The 24,122-nt window shown below is 44.7% G+C and overlaps 1 protein-coding gene across 16 annotated transcripts in view; it reads left to right on the forward strand.

Moving 5' to 3' along the window:
- Window positions 1–24,122, forward strand: part of Pmca (plasma membrane calcium-transporting ATPase 3) — a 62,705-nt gene that overhangs the window by 9,640 nt on the left and 28,943 nt on the right. For 12 of the 16 annotated variants that reach the window (XR_013102259.1, XR_013102261.1, XR_013102260.1 and 9 more), the window contains 11 exons: window positions 15,432–15,709; window positions 15,802–15,999; window positions 16,085–16,311; window positions 16,474–16,609; window positions 16,694–16,828; window positions 18,403–18,438; window positions 19,778–20,148; window positions 20,269–20,753; window positions 20,855–21,900; window positions 22,056–22,270; window positions 22,781–22,932. Coding sequence is in view for 13 of the 16 variants with exons in the window: in XM_076901053.1 (XP_076757168.1) it covers window positions 15,553–15,709; window positions 15,802–15,999; window positions 16,085–16,311; window positions 16,474–16,609; window positions 16,694–16,828; window positions 18,403–18,438; window positions 19,778–20,148; window positions 20,269–20,753; window positions 20,855–21,900; window positions 22,056–22,270; window positions 22,781–22,932 (3,158 nt within the window). In the remaining 3 variants the exon portion in view is untranslated. Of the gene's footprint in view, window positions 1–10,522; window positions 10,723–14,197; window positions 14,517–15,431; window positions 15,710–15,801; window positions 16,000–16,084; window positions 16,312–16,473; window positions 16,610–16,693; window positions 16,829–18,402; window positions 18,439–19,777; window positions 20,149–20,268; window positions 20,754–20,854; window positions 21,901–22,055; window positions 22,271–22,780; window positions 22,933–23,225; window positions 23,333–24,122 lie in introns of those variants that run through there. The other 4 variants (XM_076901061.1, XM_076901056.1, XM_076901054.1 and 1 more) reach the window with 4 other exon arrangements.

Consider the following 24,122-nt stretch of genomic DNA (forward strand, 5'->3'; position numbering starts at 1 on the left):
ACCCGCCGCGCCGTAGACGCTATCCCGTCTCCGTCTATCACGGCCGCGGCCGGTGTGTACATACACGGGACGTGTAGCGGGATTTAAAAATAACTAGGCACGTGTGCGAGGCTGGTCGAGCGTGCGCGCCGGCCAGAAATAAAGCAGCGGCCCGTCGAGATTCACTTTTTCGAGGCGAAACTTTAACGCCGGCCAATAATGCCGCCGTCGATGCCTTTTCCCTTCTTCCGTGCACCGTCGAGCCGCGCTGACGGATATACCGTTGTCTTCCTGTTAACAGAGGAGGACGCCCGCGGGTTATTTTAACGAACCGAGTTTATCTGGAAACGGTTTTTTGGAAGCTGCTGTGTCCCGCGTCCGTTCGAATTCGGAGGTTGCTGCGCGCGGTTCGATCGTTCCTCGTGGGGCGACTGCTCGACGATATCGGACGGGCGTCGACGGGTTTACGTTCAGGGATTTTATCGACTGCCCGGCTGGGCTGTGGTAATCGCGTAATTTTCCATGGTACGAAACGTTCGATGCGTCTATAGATATACTCGTATGGGTGGGACAGCGGTGTGTGTCGAAGGGCACCGGTTATTTCTAAGTACGATTTTGGCAGGGTATCCGGGCTTTTGTGAAGTCGACTCTCGTCTCAGCCGTCCCGAATTTCATTGACCAGAAACTGTGAAACGATTTCTGGTAATTGCCGGGACGTTTATATGGGGCAGGGCGAAACACGGCCCTGCTTAAAATGTGCACGGGCTGTGCTATATAACCGCGTCTCGAGCTCCGCGGGGCAAATGGCTCGAAAGTTTCGAGATTCCATCGGGATGAAATATCGTCTTCGCTTTGGCCGTAAGCCACTTTTGTAACGGGGGCGAACGGAGGGACGTCGTCGCATACATCGTCGACGGGGTGGTACCTTTTGCTCTTATTCGAAACTTTTCTATTTGTAAGTTTGATGCGTGCGGCACAGGCAACCGCGGGCACCGTTATCGTCGTTCACCGTAGAGGATGCTTCTATTTTTCATATTTCCGAATCCCATCGCTCGTATCGCTCTCCTCTCCCCCCTGTGTTCGACTAATGCGTGAAACGCAACACCCGCGGCAAGTTATTCGATCCTGGTGCGCGTGGGATCGGGTGAACGAACGGGGCTCGGTTAAAAATTGGGAAATTCGTGATCAATGAAACGGGGGAAACGTAAATTCCATCGGCTCGCTATTCGCTACTACGGTCGATAACGAGGAACAGATACGGAATCGTGGATACACGGTGTTTAGAATTCAAACAGAGAAGGAACAGCAGACGCGCGGAGTAACTACTCGAAACGGCAAATAGGATGATTCACGGGGCCAGCGGCGGGAGGCGGTTCGTGATCGGGAATCATTAGGTGAAAAGGTCGTCGGCGTACGTGATAAAAATTGTTCCCGTAACGATGTCGCGGAGTGTCTGATAACGTGACTCGCGGTGTCTCGAAATAATTGAACAGAAGCTAAACGACGCTTGGGACCATCAGGGGGAGTCGCGTTTCTGGTTAATTCAAGAAGATAAGCCTTCGTTACGTATATCGGGGACAAAGACGCATACTTAATGTACCCAGTGTAACACCACGATACGGTATTATTACTGCCGTTCTAATACGGCCACCGTTGTTTTTCGTTTTAGAACGATTACACTGCTCCGTCCCGCCGTGATCGATAATATATTCCAAGTATAAGCCCGAGTGCTCTAGTCGATTCATTTTTAATCCAACTTCGTGTTTCGCTTGCAAACTATTTTTCTCGCTGGCTAATATTAGAGGCGGCATCCTTGGTACGTTACTGCATCGTGTTTTCGTTCCGGCTAGCGTGGAGCCCGCTGTTTTATCGACTGGGACACAGGCCCCTGTCGGGAGGTTTAAATGAAAAACATTGTCTAAAAATTCGGGGGAACGCTATTAATGGAAAAATATTGGTCAACCGGTGCCAAAAGGATTGATGCGCGTCGACTCGACGTCTAGTCTGTCGGTACTTTGGCACTCCTCCCCGGCGCGGACACTTAACGCGACCGTCTGCCAACTTTCTTGATTGCGATAAATCATCGGAATCCTATGTTCAATGTTTAGACATCGCATTCTGGATTACGTCGTTCGTATTATCCACGATTTACATTTTCGCTACAGTGAACGAGTTTTATTCTCGTCCTCCGTCCTACCCCAATTTCTCTACCAACGAAAATTACCGTAACGTTCCATAATATAATCGCGAAGTTGCTCGATTTTGTACGTCTTTTTTAATTTTAATTTTAATTTTTTTTTTCCTTCAATTCTTTCGCAACGATAAAGAGAAGATTGGTTTAACGAAAACCGCGGGGATGTTGACGAATGAAAATGGCCGTTAAATATCGAAGTCATATAGATATTCGATATTCATGGTTCGACGTGGCTCGCCCTCCCAGCTCGATGAAAAGTTAATCGAGCCTGCACGTGAGCGGCTCGTGAAACGCGTTTCAGCTGCCGTCTGAATTACTCGAAGACGCTGGCGAACCACTGCCACGCGATAGCTAGACTCGTACTACTGAAATCTTCACCCTTACACAGCCATTCCGCTCGTATCCGTCTTATTAAACCAACCTACGCTGTTCTGTATCATTCGTAGAGTTGGCTGCCTCCACTGCGCACCGCCATATTGGATCAATGCCGATGTTAATGCTCGTATGACAATTTTGAAAAATACAGCACACTTTTTTCCCCGTCTTTTTGGGATAAAAAGTTGTTGCGATTCCGTTCGAGGATAGATACGATTGGAAGCCCATTCAGGGGATTCGCGGTGACATGATTATTTCAATGAAATAGTGCGACCCAGTTTTGCGGGGCACTCGGTACATAGTCGACCTTCGTTCTTTCATTTGCTTATTGGTAAGGGTGTTTCGAATCGCGGTGTCAATGTATGATCAATACGTGAAATGTTAGTGATTATTAATCGACCGACAGATAGAATTACTAATAATACTCGGGAGAAGCCGTGTAATTACCTGACTCGGATATTTTCAAGGTTTCCTCGGTATGTCGAAATGCGTTACGCGAAGCTGCGAGAGGAATTCCGCAAATTTTCTTCGTTCGATTTTTAACTCGGCCCTACTGAACAATTCCATGGTCACTGCTTCCGCTCTGGCTCTTTAGAACTGCGAGCGAGGGGGGGTGAAGGAAATTTTCTTTAATCAGGTTGTGCACGCCCGATGTAAAGGTAAAAGTAAAAGCAATTATTGCCGTGGGCCAAGTTCAATGAGTCCAAGCTCGAGTAGGCGAGGCAATTAGGTAGGCGGGCTCGATGGAACGTTGAAACGGTTGCTTCTTGTTTCGATGGAAGTCGATGCTCTGTCGGTAAACAGGCTGGTGAATATTTCGCCGTAACCACCTCTTTAAGTGATCCGCGTAACAAAGGAGCTCGAGGAACGCCCGGTTTATGTTACTCCAGCAACGTGTAAAGAGTATGCGAGAGATATAGATGTATAGCACGGTCTAAAGTGCAATTTCCAATACATCTCGAGGCCTCTTCGGGTTGCACTAGTGTCCTTAACACGTGCACATAGTTGATAGGGATCGATAGCTGGAATTATTTTTGCACTGTCTTTCGTGACCCATTTTTCATCGACGTACGTGCACTTTGCTCGATAATTCCTGCGATCCTGCGCGCATAACCACCATGGATGGTAGTTTCGTTAAAGCAAGGGCATACCTTTGCCGTATTCTTAATCATTTTTGTGGAATTTGCTCGGAGGAGATTCCATCTCTTCTTTTTTCATATATTTTTTAATCGCTTCTAAAAAACGTTCGCGTCGAGACGAAGTATTTCATGAAATATCATTTTTGTACTTACAGAAAATACTTGGAGATGTTCTTGTAATTTCACGAGTGGCCAAAGTGAAGGCCAAGTGAGAAATCCCCTTGTCTTCCGGTTTTCCTGTTGGTGGTCCCACTATCGCATCCGGATTCGTAGCTTGTCCTATGGAAGACTAACAAAGCGAAATCAAGGACGCCGCTTATTATTACTAAGGGCTTCGATACCGATCAATACCGTATAATCCAGTAGCGTATAACGTTTATCTGCTCTCGACAAGGAATGCAAGTGCTATTCAAGAACTTTTTCGCGATGGTAGAGTGGGCGTTTGTCGGGACATCTCACCCTTCCTCGATTTTCCGATTATCCATTAACTTGGGGTATATCTGCGTGAAAATAACGAACAGGTATTAACAAATAATTCTCCCACGCATATATGTGTGTACGAAGTGCGTACAGTCTTGTCGGGAAAAGAAAATTCATCGTCGCACTGTGCGGTGCTCGTTACCGTTCGGATATTTTCGAATACGATGTGCGATGGCGTAGGCGAGGGTCCGTGGTACGCCAAATTATTTATCGCACTCGTTGCAGTAATACATCAGCGTCATATAACTGCTGGCTGTTCGCGCATGTCTCTACACTCCCTTAGAAAATGATGTGTAACTTCGGGACGAAAGTTCCTGGGAGCCTTCTGCATTGTTTGCGAGTAGATCGATTCTGCAAGAATGTCTCGCAAGTTGGGTTAATTTAGTTCCCCATAACTGGCGCTGGTAAAGGAGAAACTAGGAGAACCGAACGTCTTCGTTTCGTATTTCCTTTCCGTTTATATATTTCACGAAGTTGCACGTGAAATTCCCTAGATCCTAGAGAATTCTTCCTTACAAGTGATTTAACCGTCCGTAGAGAATTCTTGTTAATCTTCGCGTTTCTGAAACTCGCCTAGGACGTGACACGTTGATTTATGAAAAGACAATTAACCGTGTTGTTACGATCGGTATCTCATCCTCCCCCCGTATTGGAGAAGATTCTCCCGTTGCGTAAGAAGATAACGTAGGTTTTTATCAGAATTTCGTTAGCTCTCGATATCTCGGGCACAATAGTACCAATTTACGTCGCATCGGCCTGATTTCTCACTGGATAGATCTTTCGAACTTTTCCATGAAATCCCTTCTTATCGGCTCTCTTAGCTATCTGTATCGGCATTATCTGCTGTTCCCGATGCACGGTATCCGAGAAAAGCGAACAACATCTTTGAACGCGCGGAAAACGGTTAATTTATTTACCGTATACTCCACCAGGTGGTGGTGGGTCTTAATAGTCGTCTGGTAATCCCATCGGTTCGTCGAACGAACTTAATTTCAATGTTGTTCACGATTACCTGCCGGTACCCGACATAATTCCGGCTCGACGGCGAGGTACTGTTAATCCCTCGGGAAAACTCGGTTATCGTTGGAACGTGTCGAAGGGTAAACGATAGGAAAAACCCAATTACGGGATCGACAGGACCCAGTCCGTCGAACTGCGGTGACATCTCGCGTGAGGAAGGTAAAGGATCTCTTGGGCCGGGGCTTGTCCTCCTCTATCCTTAGATCGATGCGTATTTCTGCACGATCTGAAAAAGGACAAAGTGCGCCGGTTGAATAGAGGGCCCCCGCGTGTCGAACGCTTTTAATTTCCTGTTCATTGACGTCTGATGTGAATTAACCTTATTGGCGTTTAACGGTTTATTTAGCTTTCTGGTCTAATCTTAACCGGCGCATTAAATCGTGCATAATGGTGTCACGATTGTTACGTTCGTTGTAACACTTTCGCTGCGCGATGTCCGGTACACTTGACGACCAAGTATTTATATACACCGAACAAGAGAGAGAGAGAGAGAGAGAAAGAGAGACGCGGCGAGGAGGCCACTGTGTAAATGGCTGCGTGCAATAGGATGTGTTCCATCGAGACCGATATTAAATTAATATTATCCATTAACTCGGTGACGCAGGAGTTTCTTGTTAACCCTGGACTGCTTAACCGGGTTACAACAAACGTGGACGCGCAGCAATTAACAATTAATTGCCCGTGCGACACCCGTTATTGCTATTGTTAAATTTAAAGGATCCACCACTTCCCAGTGTAAATGGATCGTAAAAGGCGTTGGAGAAGGGAGCGCTCGTTATATGGTAACGCGCGTGGAGCGAATAATTTGCTCTTCGAGAAAAAGAGAAAATAAAATATGTATATATCGTTTCTCTGGAGGAATAATAAACAGAAGAAAAAGTCCATCGAATTCAGGCAGACTTGGTAGTCCGACGTTTTGTCGTGGATGATAATACGAGCCACGTATCGATCGACCATCCAGCCCGAGATTCGTGACGTAATAACACTGTGTGCGTCACGGTTCAGGGATACGAGATATCCTGGCTGGTCGGTAGCGGGAGCCGTTTCCATCGAAAAACGAAATATCTCGAGGATCGAGTTTTTACATCGGGAACGGGACAGAATCTGTTTGCGTTTGCAGTGTAACGTATAAAGTCGGACAAATGATTCACTGTTAGCATTGGCAGGAATTCTGTACGCGTCAGTGTTTGACGGTAGAGTGAAAATTCGAACGGAAGCCGATAGCACCGCCGATAATTGTCCCTGTAACGCGGCAAACATTTCGAAATAATAGTCAAGAGATAAAAGTCGACGATAACCTTGGAATGTTGGAAATTGGGTACGTGTCGGCTGAATTTTAACATTTTTGCGGAGGTAGAGTATCGTTGGAATTTATTCGTTCACCTCGTGGAATCGTAAAAATGTTTTCATTCAGCGGAATATTCGAATTTATTGTGCGCGTGAAAGGGTTAAGCGAGGAGAGGTATCGGAATTTTATTTGCGTACAGCGGATGCTGAGGAACGTTTGTTTTCCGTGTAATTAAATAACCGTGCGGCGCGTGGCGTGCTATGAATGGTTAATTTCGCAACAATTCATCGTGTCGAGGATGTTTTTCTGCCTACGATCATAAGCAGGACCGATTTTGGGCGTGGACGATGTGGGCGACGACCCAAACGTTAGGGCGGCTGGGATAAAAATAAACAGCGCGCCAAATCTATAGAAATTTTCGAATATCTTGCATCGCTCGTTCGACGTTCCTAGACCCGAGACAATTTCAACGTTCTCCTCTTTATTTCTGCTTTTCCCTATCGATGTACTCTAACCGCTACGCGATAAGGGTGGTTACCCGCGAGAAATACATTCCCTGCAAATCTCCTATTCCAATCGAGTAAAAAATATTTCGATTTCTATTCGAATTTAAGTTCTCAGAACTCTTGGTAATTTCCATCTCCGATAACTAAACGATTCTTAGATTACGCAGAGGAGGAAGGATATTCTCCTCGAACGCGTACGGCACTAGCTGCCATCTTGGTGGCAGTGTTTTCGCGAGACTTCGTACGAAATCGTGGAACTTCGGTTCCTCGTGCCGTGCCAAGCCCATACATAGCGATCCATGCCCAATAGGTAACGCATGGTTTCGTGTCACAGATTCCAGGTTTCCAGTTGTCCCTTTTGACCAACTATTAAGGGGTATCCCAGCAGATCGAAATTGCATCGTACGTTGTGCAGGTTAGGCGAGCGAGGTTTTAGATACGAGGACGGGATCGTCGACTGGATCCTGGGTATCGTTCACAAGGGCCGTCACAGGAGGGTGGGGATGCCTAAGCGATAAACTTTCGTGCCGTGGATACCGGACTTCCGATCGTTTCTTTGAAATAGGATCGAGGGAACGTCGGAGCGGAATAATTTGATTAAAATGCCTGGATACACGCGAGTGAACTCGTTCGGTAGTTGTGTGTTGCACCGAACGTGTTTATTGCCGCTCGAGATACTCTCCCTGCCCAGAACAGGGACACAACGAATCCTAAATTTCGATTTTCTCTATACCGACCACGATATCGTTTTTCTTCTCGTCTCAAAGTCGAATTCTTTTCTTTCGCCTGCACACGTAACAATGTAATGTACCCCGAAGGTGTGACGGCTACGCGGAGTAACGTACGATACATATGTATATCCACGCCCACACGTATGTAAAAACAATGGCCGTGGTAGTTGGCCAAGCCTGTTTAGATCTAAGATAGGAATTCTCTACGGTTGCGTATTCAACGGCGCGCGACTTTTGTTATCATTGAACAACGATGTACATTGTGAATCATAAATGTCGGTTATTCGTTCGTATTCCTCCGAGGCGCATGTCCCTTCCACTGGAGACGCATCCCCTTGTCTCTTCGTCGTTCGAACTCCTTTCAGCGTTTCCTAAATATGCCTCTTCCCTTATCCGTTGCGACGCGGAGTCAATATTTGGCGTGCACTTAAAATCGACGTATGGCAGCGGAGCTCGTAACCGCCTCGTCGACCAACGGATTTTCCATTAACAATGCTCCGGGTTAACGAAAGCGAAACAATAAGTCGGATGTTGGGCAACGAGCGATAGGAGCCGAGGGGATGGAATTTCAGTGATTCGTGTATGCGCGGACATTTTTACGTAAGATTCTACGTAAGAGAAGGAGCAGAGAGTCGGATGTTGGCTTTTTTTTCGAGCGTGCTATCGTTTCGAGGAAAATCATGGTTGAAAATACGCGGGGATTGCGGTGAACGTTCACCAATATTTTCAAAGCCGATTTCTTCGACAATGAGGCTTTCCGCGAACGAAAATATCGCGGCACCTTTTTCGTTCACCTTTTTTCCGCGAAAGAAACCCGGGCCTACTGGTTTTCGTACATTTTTTTAACTCGACGGCTTGACTCGTGGAAGACAATTTATTACCATCCCTCTTTCGTGCAGCGTGTGAAGTATTTAACGTAAATAAACATATCGCTGGAATAACGAAGGCACAGTAGTAGCCATGGGATGCTATATATAATGCTCGGTCACGAGCTTCGTTGTTCTTCGTTCACCGTTTCCATGAAAGCGTCGCATCTAGCGTGACGAATACTGATTAGCAATTTAATATCACAGCGTCGTATTCGCGTTCCGTGAAGACCTCCTCCTTTCATTTATGACGCCCGTTACAAAGAATCTATCGTGTTATTCTCGTTTCACCAGTGAATCACGATTATTGTACGCATGATACGTACGTGGAAACGAATTGGTTTATTCTCTCTCCGCGAGCGACTCCACTGTATCGAATCGAGCCATCGAAAGTTAGTCAATTTTTGCTTCACCTCGCGCACGATCCTCCGGTGTTTTCCTGCCGAAGTCGGATCACGATTTAGTGGAAGGCACCCAGGCAGAATTCGCTGCAATTTAATGGCGAATTCGACGAATTGTTGTTTCACTCGCTCGTACTCTGCCACGCAGCTTACGTTCTCCGTTGTACGCGCGTAGCGTCAAGTTTATCATTCGTTCCTCTGGTCGGACAATATTTAACGATTCCCGACGCTGGACAATTCAATGGAAACTCTATCGACGGATCTTGGTTTAAAATGCTTATCTTATCGAGAACAAATCAATTAACTGTCCAGCAACTGTAATTGTTGGAATTTATTTTCCTCGTGATTCGTGATTTTCGAAGAAAGAATGGTAGATAGTGGTACTCCACGTATCTCGTGATGCAAATTTTTCAAATGTGTACAGGAGATAAAAAAAGGTCCGTACAGATTAAAACGTTTTTGTGACGCACGTATTTTCTCGAACATCGGTACGATAATAAAATAGTAAGACTTATTATTATCTTTATCTGACATTTTATTGCTTTATTTCCATTTACATTGACGTAATATTGTACAGCATTCTGAACATCGCCCTTCCGTTTGATCCAAAGTTCAAACGGCACAATGTAGCAGCTATGGTATCCAAACTAATTGGGGCAATTCATTACCCGAAGGTAGAAGACGTACCATACTATAAGAACACAATATCACTAGGTATAACTCATGGTGATATATCTCCACGGTTTTAGAACTTTGCATAGTCATTCGACCGACGTAGTCCCCAATCTAGAAAACCTCTACGATCCGTTTCTATCGAACCGTCACATCGAGGACCATTTCGTCGCAGCTAAGAGGAGCATCAATTCCCGTCCCTGCTCGTTGTCTCGATCCCCAAAAATTCGTTTACCCCTGGTAGTACGTGAAAACGGTGCCGCGTAGTCGGTTGCCCTAACGAAATCAGATCAATAAATTCGTTGAAGTAGTAGCGCGGGGTTCAAACCCGTCTCTAACTTTCTTCCACATAGCCAGACCGTCGGTCGCGCTCCCACGGTTCCCTATGAAAGCACGAAATTCGAGTTCAGTTCGACCGAGCCAGACGCTCTGTGCGTGTGTAATCGACCCCCTCCCTCCCCACTACCGCATCGTCTATCCCGTGTGTCTACATTCAAATATATCCGGAGTCTGTTCCCGTCCCTTGTGCCCGCCACCACGATTGACGTCATAATACGATAGCGTGGAGCACATTAGCGTCATGAAACGTTTACACGATACTTTACTTCGACACGTTATCAATCCTCGCGGTTTACAGCGGCCTAGGCTCATATCTTGAAATCTGTCAGGCTTATTATCGGTGGCTGAGCGAGAAGGTCGCATCCGTCTCTCTCTCTCTCACTCTCTCTCACTCTCTGTCTCTCGCTCTGTCGATCCCTCTAGTGCCTCCACTTGTCCGCCCCACCACGGCAGCACGTGGCTCTGGTGTCGGGCGTTCAGCGCGCGCTACCGGTCGCCTGTGAATTTTTTTCTTTCATAGTCGCGTCGCGAATTCGTTCACCCGACGAGCCGAGGCGCGAACGTCCCTTCGCGGAAGACAGACCTTCTGCCGAAGTTCCTACCTCGGCTCCCGCCCCTCGAGTGTCGTACCGCCGGCCTTGGGTTTATAAATATTCATCTTAGTGTGGTTATGCGTGTGTCTCGGAGAGATTAATCTGTGCAACTGTCGGGGATATGCTCTCGACTTTCCCGGTAAGTAATTTGTGCTGGAATTTCTCGTTGAAACTTCAAAATTATACACGTTCGTGGTGGTGGCTTTTTCTTTTTTTTTTTTTTTTCTTGTTTGAAGTAGAAGAAAGTTTCGAGGGAAACGTGTTTCTAACGACATTGCGTCGGTGGGTTTAGGGTTGGCGTGTCGCGTAAGTAGTTCGAATTGAGGCCAATAAGGGTGACAGTGTTCCGATAAGCAATCGAACTCGTTGGGTCTGTCGAGAACCGATTGTATCGAGGCCGATGATATCTCGTAATTCGACTGGCGCGTTAATTAAACTGAAATCGACGGGATAACATCGGGACGTGAGATTGATGAAAAATTCAGCGGCATTAAAGGAGGATTGGGCGATACTTTTTCCTCTTTCATTTCTCGCGCGGCTTGTCAGTCGGAGAAGAGCGAGTAATGAGAACGTGGAGCAATGAATGGATTGTATGGCACTCGGTGGCCGCGCTCGCGCGCGCTCACGAGTAATTGCATACGAATGCACAGATGCTTATGCGCTGTAAATCTCGCGTGTTCCGCGGCTTAATTGTCACTCTTCGCTCCGGCTAAGGTCAACCCACTCGATTTCTCCACGCCGCTATACTTGAATCTGCCCGTTACATCTATGATGTTACCCCGTCGCAATTTTGTCTAATAAAAACCGAGTCGTTAACGAAAACGCGAGTTACAACACGCTGCTGGTATCCTTATCGATTTCATCGAGGTATTTTCAGGTCAGTTTCTCTGTTGGAATAAGTTCTGTTTGCATCGACAGATAATACACGATTCGATAATATTATCGATTTTCATCGATCCCGGGGTTATCTGTCATTAACATAGTTTCGCGATCGTCGCATCGAGTGCTCGGATCGGACGTTCGATCGGATCTCGAGATATCGTTTCTATTCCGTCATTCGATAGATTTAAAATTCGGCTGGTAGTAACTTTTTTTTTTTTTATCTAGAGAAACCCTATCTACGAAATCACGACGTGAATCGAGTAACGAGCACTTACGATAAATTAGACGAGGGGTAATGGGAATAGGAAAATTAAATTTCTTCCCTCTACCTCCCACGCAGTGTCTTTCTGGCTGTATTCGGCTTAATCCGCGTCCGCACCGCCTCCTTCTTTCACTCGAACGACTCGTGCCCGTACCTTTCTCCACGCTTAAACTCGAGATAGAAATTTCGTTTCACGCGACTCCTCTTCGTTCTCTTCGACGATGAGAATCCGTCAATGAAACCTCGATCGACTACCTATTTATCTCTTGTTCTTTCTTCATTTTTAATCGACAGACATCGACAGAGAATCACGGAAATAGCCGCACGGGGTGGGGACCCTGTGTCAGTCGGAGATATAGTCGGAAACTGGCACGTGCGGTCATGGCTGATCCCTGAAAGGTGGAGATATGGTGAATTCTTTAAGGAGACCAGAAATAAAACGGAAGCGTACACAGGACTTGTGTGTGTGCGTGTGCGGTAGTGAATAGTGGTAGTAATAGTTCGTAGTTCGAACACGTGAAACACTAATTATACACGGGTCTCATGCGCGCGGCGAGTTCCGCATCGAAATAGAGCGATATTATCCGATTCAGTGAAAACGGATCCCCTGGTCGCATTATAATTAGAGGTCGAGTAATTATTGCTAGATTCTACGAGATTATTAATGGATCGATTATCGTTCGCGCTTCATTGACCAGAGATACACAGATGATGTTACCGACAAAAAAATTTCACGTCGATAAAGTGCATGACATAACCTTTCGATTATGCACAGAGCCACCGCGCGGCGCTCGCATTTGAGGGATGGCGGCAGCGCCTCGGAGGTTGGTACTCGGGGGAGGTAGGGTCACCAGCTGGGGTACGGCGCGAGATTGAAAGTGAAACGATTTTTCTGCCGCATTTTGCGCTTGGCAGGGCAGCAGTCCGGCCTCCCGTCGAATCAGCTTCTAATTAAGGAGCACGCATCGAACCTGCGACAGCCCATCGAAGAAAAGGTGCGAGATTAGACGATTTCTCTACAGGCTGCGCGTCATTAGCACACGGGTGTCGGTAAAGAGAGATTCTATCGCCTAGAAAATTGCCTGGCATTATTGGAACGGTAAACGAAACGCCGTAGATTGGAAAGATGGAAATTGGATTAAATCCCCATCGATAATTATTCCGGCGGTATCGTTAGAGATACCCGCGCCTGTTACCGATTAACGTGTCAACGGCTTAAGCTTGAAAAGGAAATTTACGATCCTCCTGCCATCCGATGCTTGGAAAATGTAACGCGCGCGTGCGCACGCACGTCGCGAAATTCAATAATATGAATATCTCGTGGTCGTCTCTCTGTTCCTCTCCGTTTAAGAGCTCGGAGGAGTGTAAACAATACAAGGGAATCCGCGTGAAGATACAAAAATAGGTGGAATTTCGATTGTAAAAGGTTTCTTCGTTTCCTCGATCTCTTTGGTAGTAGCTGCCCCCCTTTTTCCCTCCTCCTGCTGCTTTGCCGCTCTGTTTGCCCCGTATTGACTGTGGCTCTTCGGCTCAATCAACAATATCGACACGTACTCTCGAAATATAGAGCGCAGAGAAAATATCTCCTTTCCCCACGCGGCCAAAGAAATGGCTTCTGACTGCTCGAAACAATTACTTTTCGTTAAACGACGCTCTTTAAAACGCGAGAGGTTATTGGGTTCTCGACGTCGATTATTAAAACGCGATAACTGTGTCGATTTATTGTAAAATGAATAGTCGAGGCAATTATTGCTTCCCCTTTAATCCAGTCGCGACACGACTTTGTTCGGAATGTAAAACGAAAAGGAAACTGCGAGATCGATTTTTTGTAGAACGGGTCGCGGTCCATTTTGTTCGTTGCGATTAATCGATAAAACAGTTTAGCCTGACATCGTCGGAATGCGATCTCACCGCGGTTAGATCATCGCGAATTCTCATTTTCGCACGATGATGCCTGTCATGTACCAGTCGTTAATAGGAATTTAAGGCTGCGGTAACTAGTTGTTTAGCGGGAGTCCGCGTGTAATGGGATGAAAATAGAGTTGTGAGTAAAAATTACGTAAACGCGATGAATGAATCAGGTTGAACTTTCCAAGTGAAAATGTGCACTGGGTGCGTTCAGTTGATCGCGAGGATTCGGTGCGCGACGTGCGTCGACTATCGTTCCTTCGATTCCATCTTTCAGTGCGGTCTGCGTTATCAGAGATCAGACTGATTGCGAAACGTCGTCGCCTGTGTTTACGTAAACGATATACATGTTAACCGAACGAATATTCCTAAAAACCGTAACGCTACGCGATTACCCAATCCTGTGCTCGACCCGTGAAAGAGAGTATTCGTCTACGAGTTTCAAAGCGCTCGCGTGATTCTCGTTTGAGAAAATTGCGGAAAATTTCTTACACGAAACCAACGAACCTCCGTTACGACGGACTACGATCGATCGTAATATTAATTTCGCGTGTCAACGTCGGTTTGATGCTCGGCATCGAACCGTAAGTGGAATCGAAGGAAAATAGTGAAACTTTGCGCAGTACGCGTGCGAGCAGCTAGAGGGCAACACGAATCGATTACTACTTTGCTAATGGCTTATTTCACTTAACACACCTTCCCGTGGCGAGTAGGTTCGCTGGGCAGAGAGGAGGTTGGTGTGTCGCGAATTACGGTCTCGCACGTTCGTGATTAGACAGGGAATAATGAAGCTCCGTGGCCGGTACCAGTGAGGTGAAGCTCGGTTTGCATGCCAATTCGCGGACCGTTCCCCACGTCAACACGTAAACTGTCACCAGAAGGTAAACGGGTGTTTTCTCCCTCTGTGTTTCTCCCTGTGGCACTGTCGTCGCTCTGTCTCCTTTCCGCGGTCAGTGTTATTTTTAGACGAACAGTATCCGTCGATGCTCGTCGAATCGCTCGAATCCTGTTACACCGTTTACTACCCGCGACACCATCGTCTCGTCTGCGATCAGTCCAGTACTTTTATCCAGCCAGTCCATATTGCGTCCTCCCAGTAATGATTCATTTGTTCAGGTACATAACCTCAAACCCGTCGTGTCGGCGTTCGATGACAGTCGAGGGTTATAACTCGTGGCTGGATCCTCTTTCTCGTCGATGACACCTATAGGGTTATATCGTCACCACCTACGCGTTTTGTTTACGTGATTTCGACCGTCGACGCGGACCAGTCGATAATGTTCGGGTTCACTGACTCGAATTTCCTGTTGTCCCCGGAAACGGCGTACCGCCTAACTGTGTACGGTTTTCGGAAGGAAAGTGGAATAATTGTTCTGCGAATTATCCGACTTGAAGTTCATCGAGACTTTCACGTATAACCTAGAAATTTTCTCAGTCGACTGCCGTGACTCGAATGGAAATTTCCTTTGGATTTCGTTCCTTTAATGATAAATTATCCGTGTATGATGGACTGTTCAAATGTTGATAATGTAACATCGCAAGAGGAAAGTCTTTATCTTTGGATTTTTAAGACCGGAGACGTTTACCAATATAATTATGACATAATGACACATCTGCTCGAATAACTATGACTCACGTGCCATTATTGTATGCTAATTGTTCGCTTTTAAATCAGTATTCATAGCAGAGCAATATGGGGGCTATGCGTAACTTGATTTTGATACAAGGATGTTAGACGTTACAGTGATATCATTGCGCGTAGCGGAATTTCAAGATGTCCTGCTTGTCTGTTGCAGCTGTTGGCCCTCCAATTCCCTGGAGGCCAGTGGTGTCAGTGACACCAGAGAATAATACGAGCTGCTAGCGTAAAGAAGTGCAGTAGAGTTGGCTTAGGCCAACGTCAGCGGGCAAGGCAAAATGGCAACAATAGATGGCCGACCGGCCCAATATGGTGTCACTCTTAAGCAACTCCGTGAGCTTATGGAGCTCCGAGGACGTGAAGGTGTCAATAAAATCAATAGCTATGGTGGTGTGCAGGAGATTTGTAAAAAGTTATACACTTCACCCAGTGAAGGTAAGATATTTTCGCTATATTTCTTAGTCGGAAGATACGAAAGATGTATCGGAATAGTGTATTCATGGAGAAAATCATCCTTGTCGTACCAGGTCTCAGTGGATCAGCGGCGGACATCGAACATAGGCGGGATACGTTTGGTTCCAATCTAATACCTCCAAAACCACCAAAAACGTTTCTACAGTTAGTGTGGGAGGCTCTGCAAGATGTTACGTTAATCATCTTGGAAGTAGCAGCATTGGTTTCGTTAGGTCTTAGCTTTTATCACCCAGCAGATGACGAGGAGAAACGTAAGTTTCCCGCACGAGAGAATGTACTGTTGTATAATAGCATATAAGAGAGGCATTGTCGAATATATTTTTATATTTCTTTCAGCTTTAATAGACGAGGATGAAGCAAAGTATGGTTGGATTGAAGGAGCTGCTATTTTTATTTCTGTGATCTTGGTGGTAATAGTAACAGCTTCCAATGACTACTCTAAGGAAAAACAGTTTAGGGGCCTCCAAAGTCGGATAGAAGGGGAACATAAATTCTCTGTCATTCGGCAAGGAGAGGTCAAACAGATCTCTGTGTCTGACATAGTTGTTGGTGACATATGTCAGGTACGTGCAACAATTTAACAAGAAATATCTTTCAAGTGTCGCTGCGAATGTAGATACACGATTAAAAAGTAAGATGATCAATAATTGACTTCAAGTTTATGAATATGTTGTTCTGTCGATTAATAAAGGTTTTCCATATATTTTATATTATTTATGATCCAGATAAAGTACGGAGACCTGCTGCCAGCAGATGGTATCCTTATACAAAGCAACGATCTCAAAGTGGATGAGTCTAGTTTAACTGGAGAGTCGGATCATGTAAAAAAAGGGGAGTTGTTCGATCCCATGGTACTTTCAGGTGAGAGTTCTGTTTCACTTTGTCACACTCGTTTCGTAAATTAATACGATAGACGTCATGTTTCTTCTTTTTTTCTTTCGAAAGGTACACACGTGATGGAGGGTTCTGGGAAAATGTTGGTTACCGCGGTAGGCGTGAACTCGCAGGCTGGTATTATCTTTACTTTGTTGGGTGCTGCTGTTGATCAGCAAGAACAAGAGATCAAGAAGATGAAGAAAGGTATGTAAGCTTGATTTCAATGAAGAACGTTGTATGTAATGTGCCCTTAATCAATTTTGAACATTGTGGGATGACTTTCGAAGTAGTGTAGTTTTCAGAAATTTCCATTTTGAGAACAAGACTCGAGAAAATAAAGAAACCGGTCAATCAATTCGATTATCTTCGATATTCGAACAAAAAAAAAAATACACTGTAAAGTAATCTTGTTTTCAAAACGTTATACCATATACCAAGTACTGCCGTTATAGAGTGTATTTCAAGAAATTGATTAAGACTCGCTACTTCCTCCTGTAGTGAATGCTAGGTAATTTTTAAATAGACCTTTTCCAAAAAAGTTCAACTACTAATCGTTTTAAGAGAGAGAGTGAGAGTGAGAGTGAGAGAGAGTAGTATTAGTAGTAGTAGCGGGTACTACGAAACGCATGGCATAAAATACGTAAAAGAAACGTAGAGAACCAACAATTGACGCATGGTGTTTATTTTGAATTGGTGTGAGAATATTTTATCGTTGATTTACATTTCTAGTTACTGGTTACCCTTTTGGTTTTCCTTAGCATGCGTTCGCAATACTTTCCAACGATCCGTTGAATCATTTACCAGTTATTCTTTCAAAAAACATATCCGATTAGTTTTGACTTTCTTCCTTCCAAGTCGAAGAACCCGGTTCGCAGACACATTAAATAGATTGTTTCTTTCTAAAGTAGCGAGTGAATCGTGAGAGTTAAGTTTCGTACAAAACACAGTCGAGTATTTGTCATTACCCGCACGTTGGTTAAAGCCATTATCACCACGGTTATTAGCTAATCGTATCATACGCCCTTTTGGTGATATTTAATCTACATCCGTCTGCATTTGGTTGTAAATGTTCCGTACATCTGTCTTAATGTGTTTTTGTACAAGAACCCTTCGTTGAATGATTCAAAGATATCTTTTAACATTACCACCGTATTAAGATCAATTCTTGCTAGAGGAAGTGTTGGACAAGTGTTTTAGAAACATGGAACGCACCGTGATTCGTAACGCGATGATTCAATCGAAAGTGTGGAAAATAATTCTTCACTTTCGATCGATCTGCGAACAATAAACTCATTTTACGCTTAACTGTATCACATTGCGTAATTAAAGCATCGATCTTCGGTATTTAACAGTAAGAATTGAGCTTGTGCTATTTACGAAGGATTAAATAGACATAAATCCAGTATGCTTCCTTGTGATTTACGCTGTTGTATATGTTGTACGTGTTGCACAACCTGGAAGGTCCTTTATGTGTCGCGTAACAACTTTTTCTTGCATCGTTTGAGGCAAAGAAATCTTAATGATTAACAAAGCGCTAGTAACGAGGGGAAAGAAAAATCAGAATTAGCATCGACGGAAGAGAGAAACCTTCTGGGCTGTCCACTTAGGATTTTACGTAACGAGCATTTCGCGGGTATACGAGAACAGTACGCACGATAGAAATTGGGAGATTGCTAATGAAAGAGAATCTTACGAATATGGCGTAACTTACGACTGGCATATTACATTTCTAGATAGACTGCTAATCAATTTTGTTTTGCATGCGTTTTTTTATCTAGAGGCTAAGAAGCAGCGGAAGAAGAAGTCATTAACAGGTGAATAAAGTACTATCATTATTGTTCATCATTTTTGGTGTACGACATTTACGTGTAAAGAGCACACACGCGTATCGATTATATTTTTTTTTTTTATAGTCTCTTATTCTCCTGTTTTCCTTTTTTCTTTTCGTTCAGAATACGCACACGTTATAAAATATAGTCTTACTCGGATACACGTATATATATATACATATATACCCTATCAATGAACAGTCTTGATTTTATTTTCAGTTCTTCTTGCCCTTAACTGTACAAGGCCTGCTGCGTACCCGAAAAGACAGTCTTGCATTTCGTCGAATCAATCCACTCTTTTCTTTCATTTCTGCTGTTCCTCTCTTCTCTACTTGCTCATGTTTGTTCTCGTACTGAGTGAATGGGGGATAATATATGTATATATGTATGCGATGAAGTCGTGGAAGAATCTTGAAAAAAAAAAGAAAGAAAAAAGATTTAGTAAAGCCGAGCCTCATCCGTGCTTCTCTGTACCTTCTATTACATGTGATATTCTGTGAATGTTCTCGATAGCAGCAGTGGTTTATGCACATTTGAAGAGATTTATTGGCCGCTGCTAATAAAATCCTGTACAGCTTCAGGTTTTATTTCTGGCAACGCTCCCCGTTTCTTTCTCTTGTTTATCAGGCCATCATTTTAATTTTACACAAATCTGTGGTTTCTCGACGTGTAACTGTTACGCTTTTCAATTAACACCCGATTATAGTTTCTCATTATTACCGGCTTTTATTGTGACCACGTTTTCTATACTCTTTCGTCGACGGATACTGATCGGTTAGCGTCTGTCTAGTCGTCAGTATCACGAATAGCAAGCTCGCGAAGAAAACGTGCAAAAGAACGTAGAGTTGTAAACGTAAACGCAGAGAAGTTCGATTCCCCGCTGTCTTGTTCACAAGTTTAATTTTAGCTCAACCCTAGCGCGGTATTCGAAATTGATCGTATCGTCACGATCCGTGTCCCGACATCGGACAATTTTATCGGCTCGAGCGAAGGCTGCGACAGGGTTGAGTGATGTGTGTAGAGAAAAATGGAAGCTTAACACATTCGAGACGAGCGCATCGTTGCGAGAACACGCGCAGAGTCGTCTGATGAACTCGCAAGACTTGGCGTGATTCATGCCTGCTGGGTCATCGGTCTCAAATGTGTTAAACAACCGTCACCTTTCTTTGATTTGCAAACACTCGTCGCGTTAAACGTGTACACGGTTGGGATTGAAACGCGGTAATGGTCGATTAGGATGGTGATTGAAAAGGGAATCGAGCTCCAGATGAGGCGTGTTATGGTTTAATTTTAATGGATCTGTCTGTGTTATATGGTAACGAAGGAGACGAAGCTGTAGAAATAACCGGAAACAGCCATGTGAGCAGTGGTAAGCACGAGGGCGGGGAGAACCATCACGCGGCCAGCCACGGGCAAGCAGCGGAGGGGAAGAAGGAGAAGAGTGTTCTTCAAGCCAAGCTAACTAAACTAGCCATACAAATCGGTTACGCCGGCTCGACCATAGCAGTGCTTACCGTTTTCATTCTAGTCATTCAATTCTGCGTAAAGACCTTTTACATAGACGGAAAAGAGTGGAGGAATACGTACGCCGGTGATCTCGTGCGGCATTTGATCATTGGTGTAACGGTACTCGTAGTTGCCGTTCCCGAAGGTCTTCCTCTGGCCGTCACCCTGTCTCTCGCTTATTCTGTTAAGGTGAATAAACATTTACCGTATACACATGCTCCCTGAAATGAATGAATTTAGATGTAAAGAACGATCGACACGCTGTATTAAAAATTTCTATCGTTTTCGATGGGTCGTCCACACGCGTAGAAAATGATGAAAGACAACAATCTGGTGCGTCACTTGGATGCCTGCGAAACGATGGGCAACGCCACGGCGATCTGTTCGGATAAGACTGGCACCCTGACGACAAACCGTATGACCGTCGTCCAGTCGTACATATGCGAGAAGATGAGCAAGACTACCCCGGACTTCTCGGATATACCGTCGCACGTTGGAAACTTAATAATTCAAGCTATATCCATTAATTCGGCATACACATCCAGAATAATACCCGCGCAGGACCCTTCAGAATTGCCGCTTCAAGTCGGCAATAAAACCGAATGTGCCTTACTTGGATTCGTAGTAGCCCTGGGCATGAACTATCAGACGATACGGGACGATCAACCTGAGGAAACATTCACGCGGGTCTACACGTTCAATAGCGTTAGGAAGAGCATGTCCACCGCCATCCCGAGGAAAGGTGGTGGATACAGGCTCTTCACCAAGGGCGCTTCCGAGATCATCATGAAGAAGTGCGTTGCATCATCTTTTCTTTTTCAATTTCTCACGGTTAAAACAAAAAAAAAAAAAAAAAAAAAGACACCACCACTGATACTATCGTTACCAATTCCAGATGTGCCTTTATATATGGTCGCGATGGTCATTTGGAGAAATTTACCAGAGAGATGCAGGAGCGTCTGGTAAAGAACGTGATCGAGCCGATGGCGAGCGACGGCCTCCGTACCATTTGCATCGCTAGCCGGGACTTCGTTCCGGGGAAAGCAGAGATCAATCAGGTTCACATCGACAACGAGCCGAACTGGGACGACGAGGAGAACATCGTGAACAACCTGACGTGTCTGTGCATCGTTGGTATCGAGGACCCGGTACGTCCCGAGGTGCCTGACGCGATCAGGAAGTGCCAGAGGGCCGGCATCACTGTGCGTATGGTGACCGGTGACAATATAAACACTGCGCGTTCGATCGCGATGAAATGCGGCATTTTGAAGCCGAACGAGGACTTCCTGATCCTGGAAGGTAAAGAGTTCAACAGGAGGATCCGCGACAGCAACGGCGAGATACAGCAACATTTGTTGGATAAAGTGTGGCCGAAGTTGAGGGTGTTGGCTAGATCGTCGCCTACAGACAAGTACACGCTCGTTAAAGGAATAATCGACAGTAAATCTAGCTCGTCGCGCGAGGTGGTCGCTGTTACTGGTGACGGTACGAACGACGGTCCCGCTTTGAAAAAGGCGGACGTCGGGTTCGCGATGGGCATTGCCGGCACGGACGTCGCCAAGGAAGCATCCGACATCATTCTAACGGATGATAATTTCTCGTCGATCGTGAAGGCGGTTATGTGGGGTAGAAACGTCTACGATAGTATAGCGAAGTTCTTGCAGTTTCAGCTGACCGTCAATATCGTCGCTGTTATAGTTGCTTTTATCGGGGCATGTGCCGTGCAAGATTCCCCCCTTAAAGCGGTGCAGATGTTGTGGGTGAACTTGATCATGGACACGTTAGCGTCTCTCGCATTAGCCACCGAAATGCCTACGCCTGATCTTCTGCTTCGTAGACCGTACGGTCGCACGAAGCCGCTTATCTCCAGGACAATGATGAAGAATATACTCGGCCAGGCTGTCTATCAGTTGTCTGTAATTTTTATGCTTCTTTTCGTTGGTAATTATATCATTATTCTTCTCTTGTTTCCCTCCTTATTCGAGTTCATTCCCGGTTATCTCGAATCCACAAGAGGCAGGATACTTTCGGACCTCGAGATAACCGAGACGATCGAACGGGGACGTCTGTTTAACGATCAACCGTATGATCGACAGGTGACCAGATGCTCGATATCGATAGCGGCCGGGGAGTTGCACAGGCTGGCGGCGGTCCAACGCAGCACTTCACCATCATCTTCAACACGTTCGTCATGATGACTCTTTTCAACGAATTTAACGCCAGGAAAATCCACGGTCAGCGTAATGTCTTCCAAGGAATATTCACCAACCCTATCTTTTATTCTATCTGGATCGCCACGTGTCTATCGCAGGTAAGTCATCTCTTTGAATATTCCGACATCCATCAGAATCGTGCTTGTTGCCTTGTCACCAGTAAAACTGATGTTTCCGAGAGAGAAGTTGAGGTGCGAAAGTGGAATGTTTGGGGAAACTTGATGTTCTACTTCGTTAATAATACGTACGAAATTAGAAATAGAAAATTAGGATGTTGAAGAATAAGCTGGTAATTTGGAAATGTCAAATATGCATATATCTCTCGTTAATCTGTAACGAACTGCATTGGCAGTGTTATATAGTACGTGGTACGTCAGACAAATTTGTCGAATACTCGTCGACGAATGTCCATATAGTTAATCGCTGTTCAGGTAGAATTTCACACTTATTTCTCTCGCAACTAACCGCACGATACGTTAACACAGAAAAGAGAGTTTCAGGCAAGCGGAAAACGGATACACGAGAAGTTCCCTTACACTTTCGGTGACATCGAACATCCGCCCGTTCTCCTATGCCTCGCCAATAAACTTTTCTCTGTTTCTTTTTAGGTAATTATCATACAATACGGTAAAATGGCGTTCAGCACGAAAGCTCTCACATTAGAACAATGGATGTGGTGCCTGTTCTTCGGAATCGGTACTCTATTGTGGGGCCAAGTAATTACGACTATTCCTACGCGCAAGATTCCTAAAATCCTTTCGTAAGTTATAAACATATTCACGTAAAAAAAAAAAAACTTCCATTTCTTTTAGTGTCTAGATGATGAGAGATACTTCTGTTGGGTTTAACGGGCGCAGCCTTTGGCGACCTGACTTAAAAAAGAAAAGTATTATGGTCTCGCCCTGGTTGCGTTCTCATTCAGAATAATATTTCGGGATGGTACTTTTCGTTACGTACTCTTTTCTGTTTCTTTTTCTTTTCTTACTGTATAATTTTTAACTTGGTTTTTTTTTCTATTTTTTTTTTATTCTTTTTTTTTTTTTTGTCCGAAAGTCAAAAGCGAGAATGCCGGACGTCGACGCGTGTAACAACCACTCTAAAAAGCATCTTGGAGCTATGAGCGACTAAACCAGCCACATATTGCACGCATATAACTCTGGGCAAATTAAGAGAATGCGGGGCGGGAGGGGGAAATGCGTGGACTTTTCTTGCTTTCTTGCTTTCTTGCATCGTGCGACGCGACAGGAACGCGTTTCGCCTGGGACACTTTAAAAATATAACAAGGGAGCCTTTTCGAAGCTTTGAGAATGAATCTTAACAAATACGCTGTGATATGTACATATATACATCTCGTTTATAATGTAACTATTTTTTGATCAACGAAACCGCGATCACGTGTTCTAATTTAGGTTTTTTGACGGTTCTTTCGTACGTAGTTTCTATGGGTTTTTATCGGAGATCCTCCTCGTACACGATAGCCGGCATTGCATGAATCTTTTTAACTGAATCGAACTCTCGATAGAGAAATATATATCGTCGATCTATTTATTATTATAGCGTATACTCGATTGAAAGTTGTTCGACAATTAAGCACGATTATTCTGCGTTCTTATCTACTTTTGTAAGAGTACAGAACCTGTTATTAAAATATTTATTAATCGCCTCTCGCCGATGGTTGGTAGTTGTATGAGAACATATTGTACAAATGTTATATGTATCATCTTAATACTAATATCGAGAATTTCTTTTTTTTTTTTTTTTTCTTTTCACCACCGAAACTAATTTCTGGTTTGTTTGAACAATTCTCGTTATTAATATAAAGAGCGACCAGATTTCGTACAGGTTCTTTCGTACATGTATCTTTGGCACAGTATATTCTTTTATATAACTGACATCCGTTGTTATCATGTTACTCGGAAATTGTATATGAAACACGAGTGTAGGAACATC

This window comes from Xylocopa sonorina, chromosome 9 (assembly GCF_050948175.1).
Source record: "Xylocopa sonorina isolate GNS202 chromosome 9, iyXylSono1_principal, whole genome shotgun sequence".
NCBI lineage: Eukaryota > Metazoa > Arthropoda > Insecta > Hymenoptera > Apidae > Xylocopa > Xylocopa sonorina.